The sequence below is a fragment of the Stylophora pistillata genome, chromosome 13 (assembly GCF_964205215.1).
Source record: "Stylophora pistillata chromosome 13, jaStyPist1.2, whole genome shotgun sequence".
Classification (NCBI taxonomy): domain Eukaryota; kingdom Metazoa; phylum Cnidaria; class Anthozoa; order Scleractinia; family Pocilloporidae; genus Stylophora; species Stylophora pistillata.
Window position 1 is genome coordinate 9,048,383 of NC_142531.1, and position 7,177 is coordinate 9,055,559.

The 7,177-nt window shown below is 40.1% G+C and overlaps 1 protein-coding gene across 4 annotated transcripts in view; it reads left to right on the forward strand.

The window, feature by feature from the left end:
* Positions 1-742: 742 nt before the first annotated feature.
* Positions 743-7,177, forward strand: part of LOC111332391 (glutathione hydrolase 1 proenzyme) — an 11,494-nt gene continuing 5,059 nt past the window's right edge. For 2 of the 4 annotated variants that reach the window (XM_088743781.1, XM_022937711.2), the window contains exons 1-4: positions 744-894; positions 2,100-2,473; positions 3,198-3,399; positions 3,816-4,117. In XM_088743781.1, coding sequence (XP_088599907.1) covers positions 869-894; positions 2,100-2,473; positions 3,198-3,399; positions 3,816-4,117 — 904 coding nt within the window. In that variant the 5' untranslated portion in view covers positions 744-868. Of the gene's footprint in view, positions 895-2,099; positions 2,474-3,197; positions 3,400-3,815; positions 4,118-7,177 lie in introns of all 4 variants that reach the window. The other 2 variants (XM_088743783.1, XM_088743782.1) reach the window with 2 other exon arrangements.

Consider the following 7,177-nt stretch of genomic DNA (forward strand, 5'->3'; position numbering starts at 1 on the left):
TCTCCCTCAAGTTCAGCGATTTCGTTTTTCTCCTGTTCAAGTTTTTCCTTTTGCGACACGATCAGACTAGACTAGAAACGTGCGTTTACTTGCTCTACAATTTTCATTTAGCGGAACCATCATGGATGGTTGCAACAAAAGATTTAACCCACTGACTTCAAAAAGTGACCAAGACAGAATTTCTCCTTACAATATTAGTACAATATCAAGCAAACAAGAGATAAGAACACAGGAAAATATCAATCAGGGGATGATTAGCTGATGAATACCAAATTCTCCACACTAACATCATAAGAATTGTATGGCAGACGGTAGGGAGAATTTCTAATGAGATCTTGGGAGTGAAAGGATCAGTTAAGAAATGATAAACGTGCCGCGTGCAGCCATCGAGTAATGGTTCATACGGGAGGTTGCTAAGCACGAAAGAAAAGGCAAGTGTTAACAGTCGCACAAGGCGATAACCGAGTGCGACTCTGACCTCTTGAGCGCTTAGCATGTGCCAACATCCCAAGTGCATCAATAACTCGATGGTTGCATGCACGCTGCCCGCTAACCATTTCTTTTATAACATTTAGACTTTCAAACATCTTTCGTTTCGTGTAGAATGAAGAATCTAGACCTTTGATCGAAATATTTCTATCCGAGAACACCTGCATGTCAGAGAGCGCATTAAACAGAACTCGCATCTCTTGTACCTAAAACATTATAAAACATTTTAATATCGCTAGTCAATCGTGGAAAATTGAGAACAAGAGACGATTGAGTAGACAGCCCTGGGGGTGGGGGCACGGGTGGTCTCGGAAATCCGTAAGAATCGAACTCGAGTTTACACTTTCTTTCAACGTTCGAGGTGCATTCTCGTTGCAAAATGGAAGCCACGATGAGCGACAGATGGTAAGCATAATCAGTTTTCAATATTCCGTATATACCATGTTCAATGTGCACTCTACGTTGAATTAACTTAAACACACAAACCAAAGGTTTGAAATCTCTGGAAAGCATTACACCACCATTCTGCCAAATGTTCACATCTTTTAACTTCAAATATGTAACCAGGGATGACACGGAATACGGCAAAAGATAAACATTTCGTAGTTTACAAACTGAATGTGTCGCGAAATTTGAGTATCTGCTTCAGAAGTAGTCTATGAAGTTTTTCGGCGCGATCTATTTTCTCAACAATGGCGTGACGTGGTTTTCCCAGAAAACTATTCCGACGACATATTTATCATAATCTTTCATATCACTTTGATAATTTCGATTTCGTCTACGCCGCTGGGTTAGCGGAGATCATTCGAAGTTAACTGGGACCAAACTGTTCACTGTGACAACTCGCAAATAAAATCAACCAGAATGCTTTTTTACACAGCAACTAAAATTTGCATTTATATCCCTTTGATCTAACATGTAGCTGAGTAGTATTTTCTCTTTTCGCTGTTTCAAAAAGTGTTTTAAAACGTTTGTTTCCAGCACACATATCGAAAAATATGACAGTGAGATTTGGAAGTCCCGAGATTTTCAACAAATGTTTTCAAATTTCTTGATCCATGGTTAGCACTAATCTGTGCGTACTTTGACCCAGGGAAGAAGATTTAATGCAAATCCAAATTTTAATTTCGAAACACAGTAACTCACGCGGAAAGTGTCACTTCGTTTGCGTGACAAAACTGACAATTCATTCATCAAGGACTTTCTTTTGAACGAGAAAACACTTGGCTTGTTCATTCATCATTAAAAGTCCATGATAAACGAACGTCTTGTCCTGACCGCCACTCTGCGCCACAACTGATGGGGACGTATTTTTTTTATATACGATACGATTTCTCGGACATATGTCAATTATTGTGTCCTTCGAGCCCTTCCCTTTTTAATGCAAATGCCAGCATTCAGTTGTTACACGACCTAAAATCAAGCCAATTATTTAATCTGGATGTTTTCTTTTTAGGAGGATAAGAATAGTTGTGGTCTGGGGGGGTGACTTCACTTTTGGGGACGGGTGGCGGCTACCTCATTTATTGGTTAGATAGAGATTCCCCTGATCGATCAGCTGGCGGACCCTACGAAAGAGCAACCGTTGTCACGGACTTTTTTCTTTTTAGGAGGATCAGAATAGTTGTGGGTACGGGGGTGATTTCACTTTTGGGGATGGGTGGCCTTCTTATGAGTATAGAAGATTCCCCCGATCAATCATCTCGCAGCTACGATAGAGGGGCCGTTGCCACGGATACACCAAAATGCTCTGAAATCGGACAAAACATCCTTAACGATGGCGGTTCCGCAGTGGATGCTGCCATCGCTGCCATGTTCTGTTTGGGTGTGGTCAGCATGCACTCATCAGGGATAGGAGGTGGGGGAGTGATGTTGGTGTACAATCAAACATTTAAGACAGCAACAGTCATCGACTTCAGAGAAACTGCCCCAGCCACAGCCGACAAGAACATGTTTAAAGATAACAAGGAAAAAGCCGACAAAGGTCTGTCAATTCTGTTTATATCAATATCAGTTTACATGTCTATTAAAATATTCAATCCTCCTGTACAAATTAATTTCTCTAACTCTTAAGTTCACTGATCACACAGACACAAATTTTCCTTCCTTGATGCCCTCCTCTCATATCTGTCTCTTATATCGACCAATCAAGTTTTGTTTAGAAGGACTGCGGAGAACTATGAAAAGATTTTCTTATGAAATTCATCCAACCACGTTGTTGAAAATGTCTCTCTAGAGGCTGGCTAGAGCCAAAAAGTTGCAACGAAGGCCGGTCTACAGTATATTTAACAATTATACCACGAGCGCGCGTTGGATATGAGATGATAGATAGCCAACGAGGCGCGTAGCGCCGAGTTGGCTATAATCATCTCATATCCAACAAGCGCGAGAGGAATAATTGTTTTATTAAAAACGTTAAATTAAATTATTAAATTTTATTAAATTTTTAGCTCCCTTTTAATTTTAAGCTGACACGTACGCTTACCATATTTGTAGATTATGGTATATTGGCTGATATACCATAATGGCTAAGCATATAAAAAGTCTTGAATTGCATTATCCAATGATCTAGTTTTTAATAAATACGTTTAGACCTTTATAACCTAAACAGACTTTAGTTTAAGTGTTTTTAAAATTCATCGAGTTATCTTAAAAGAAATGGAATAAAATCAGATAAAAACACCCACCAGATCATTTTACCACTTTAGGTGGTCTGTCCATCGCTGTTCCAGGTGAGGTGCGCGGTATGCATGAGGCTTGGAAACGACATGGTCGGTTACTATGGAAACACCTTGTTCAACCCGCCATCGATTTGGCCAAAAATGGGTTTAAAGTTACTAAAGCACTGGATGATGTACTTAAAAACACACCTAGAATTGAGGAGGATATTGAGAAAGACCCAGGTTTAAGGTCAGAAATATTCATAACGTAATCCCAATGAACACTTTAGAGTTAACGCGAGGCCAGTTTGCGTGATACTACATTCACGACAGATGGCCTCACAATACTATGTGTCAAAAGCAATTGGTACATGCGAAAACAGCGGATAGCGTTGATGGCGTGCTCTTATCGGTAACTCAAACTCCAAGTATCCTTTGCCATTCACCTCTAAGCAAAAACCACAAAAATATTGTAATCGTTGCAGAAATGAGTGAAGATAAGCCCTATTTAGCTATATTATCTCACTGACTTAATATATAATGAAACAACCATTCACCTCGATGACGGTGTTTAACGACGGATACTTTACCACCACAAGCCACCTCCACTTCTGTGAATAGTTGGATGATGTGACAATTTATTTCATTGAATTTTTTATGTTGTAGTGAATTGCTCCTGGTTGACGGAACGCTCGTTAAAGAAGGAGTCGAAATAAAGAATGAAAAGTACGCAACGACCCTTGAAAAAGTGCGGGACGATCCAAACTCTTTTTATATCGGAGCTCTCGCCAAAGAGATAGTTTCTGATATTGCGAGAGTCCATGGAAAGGTGACTGACACAGATTTAAAATATTATTATCCGATCCCGAGAAATCCATACCGGAGAGAACTCATGGACATGAAAATGTACCTGACCCCACCCCCGACAAGTGGCGCCGTGCTTGGACTCATATTGAATATTTTGCGAGGTAGAAGTTCTTGTTAAATTTCTATTGTCGTTATTATTATTATTATTATTATTATTATTATTATTATTATTATTATGCAGTATACACGTTTGGATGCTAGTGAGCTAAGCAAGATAGGGCGAAAATTCGTAGCCTATCTGCATGACAGGACTGTTAACTATAATAATATCTAATACTACTTAAATATAAATGATCAATATAAAACGATAAAAGTGTCAATTGGCCTAATACTAAGATGTTTTTTTTTTAAATGTTCATGATTTACTGTTCGGTTCTTAAAATATCCTTAACTTAAAATGTTCATAAAATCCTGTTCATAAAAACCAAATCATAATGTCCTTAAAATTCTTACGCTGTAGCCAGTTTAAATATTCTTGCAATGTTCAGAGTGCTACTTAATACAGCTTTCTGCATTCTCAGCAATATTTCTTTGTATCTTGTACCAAAGAAGCCCTTCATTTCAGTTTCTATGGCTTTAGACCATCCTCCAAGTACATCTATAATGACGTTTACTTGTGAGATCTTGTATCCTGGGTGTTGTTTTGTCAGCTCAAGTCTAAGTGCTCCATACTTCTTGGTCTTTTCTTTGTCTTTCTTGTCTCTGTTGTTGATGCAAGGGCAGCTCATTTCCACCATAAGTACCTTCTTGTTTTTGTGATCGATGAAACGTGCATCCACACGATTAGATTGTACATATGTATGATCAGCATATACTGGTACATCCCAGTATACCTCAACATCAGGTGACTTATAAAGAGGTTTGGGCTTCACATCTGAGAACCATGGCGGAGCACTATCAGCGAGCTCTAGGTCTTTGAGCATCTCAAAGAAGAACACTTTCAAAGCAAAATTGTGCCTTTCTAAGAACTTGGACTGAGCTAATGATGGACATCCAGCAAGTACATGTGCCATGCTCTCAGGACCTTCGCCACACATTCTACATTTGACATCGTTCTTGTCCGTTGTTCCAGTCTTGTAGGCCATGTAGACCTTTGTTGGTGTGAGCTGTTCGTACAGTTCCATGATGCCTGCGATACAGTGGGTAGGAACACATTGCCATTTATTGAGCCATGCAAAACAATTTTCAAGGCTCAGTTGATCATCTTGCCATCTTGTTTTTAAAAGACTTCCTTGCCACTGTTGATCTTCCACTTTTTTTTACTAGTTTCTCATTTACAACTTTCTTTATATGCTTCTTGATGTGCATATCTTTGGTAGCTATCTCTGGTTCTTCTGTTGGGCTACATGATGGTTCATTGGTATTCAAGTTCAGAGTTGTCTCCAGTTCTTGGGCAAACTTCTTCGAGTCAGTGATAAGAGAGGAGAATCTCTTGACTATAGCACATTCTTCAAACTGTTGCACAGATTTCATCTTGGGGTCTAGAATTTCGTAGAGTTTAACTGCTGCTTTGATCTTGATCAGCTTATACTCTTGCTCAATGGCTCGTAGTCCTCGTCCTCCTTTCTCCCTAGGTAGATATAGCACCGCTATGGAGCTAAGTGGATGACGCCCTCCATTTTCGCAGATGATCTTTCTTGTTTGTCTGTCGATATCACGTAACTCAGCAAGTGGCCAATGCTGGGTCAATATGGGATATGTGAGTGCTGGAAGTGCAAACTGGTTTGTAGCAAGGACGCGGTTAAAATCAGATAGTGGGCTCGTCCAGATCACGGATAGTCTTCTGAAATACACCTTTGCAGGCTCTGTGAGTGCTTGCTTCTCGTCTTGCATAACTGATTCTTTAATCCCCAGAAACTTGTAGTTGGATCCTGACTCGAGATTCTTGACCACTGACGTCTCGTTGAGTTTGACGTCTTTGGCATCTTGGACTTGTTTACCTCTATGCACATGAATAGCGCTACACTTTTTTGGGTTCCAGTGAAGTCCCATATCTTGCATTGCAGTGTAGGTTGATCGAAGTACCTGATTTAGTTTAGTTTCAGAGGCAGCAAACACTTTCCGATCGTCTACATAAAGTAAGAGTGTTATTCGAGTTGATAAGGGCTTAGACAGTCTGTATCCCTCTGTAGCATTCAATATCCAAGCAACAGGGTTAAGGCACAGTGTGAAAAGGCGTGGGCATAGGGCGTTGCCCTGAGGCAGTCCCTTGTGAAATCTGATGGTGGTAGACGTTTCGCTTCCTTGATTTGTAGTCGCTACGATCTTGGTATTCCAGCTTGCGCTCAGGTGTTTTATCACTTTACCAATCCAGGCGGGTACCCTGTGTACTTCCATCATCTCAATCAACCAGTTATGATCAACAGAATCATACGCTTTCAGAACATCAACCCATGCCATGCTTAAATTGCGTTTACCTCGATAACAGTCCTGAGTGACCATTCTATCAATCATAAGGTTGTCAGTCGTTCCACTGCAGCCAGACTTCGCTCCCCTCTGTTCGCCTTCCATAAGGTCATAGTCATTCAGGTGTTTATCCAACGGGGTCTGGAGGCATGAGGTAAACCACTTATAGATGTTATTCAGACAGGTTATGGGTCTTTGGTTTTCACTTGAAAAGTCTCCTGGTTTAGGTATTAAGCGTGTTTTACCCTCCGAGAACCATAGTGGAAAGTCTTCGTTGTATTTAGAGATGGATTCAAATGAACGGGTAACCCCCTCATGTAGTGAAGTAGCGCGCTTCCACCAGAAGTTAACCAATCTGTCTGGGCCAGGTGCGCTGAAGTTTCGTTTCTTGAGTAAAGTCTTGACGGCCAGTGGGGTTTCTAGATTCCACTCTCGTTCTACGGTAGTTGGTACTTGTTCAGCGATAGCTTCTTTCATATCCAGCAGCCATTCAGTTTTCTCGTTACCAGATCTTCTCTTCTCCCACAAGCTCTGCCAGAATCTGCTCGCTTCTTCGATATTATTATTATTATTGTTATTATTATTATTGTCATTATTACTATAATTATTCTTATTCTTATTCTTATAATATGTATATTATTCATCGATAGTTGCCGCCTAAACGTAAACAAAGCGTGAATCTGCTAGTTTTTCTTAGATTTTTATACGACATTTTAATGCATTTTCGATTTTCAACTGCGCATTTCATCATAATA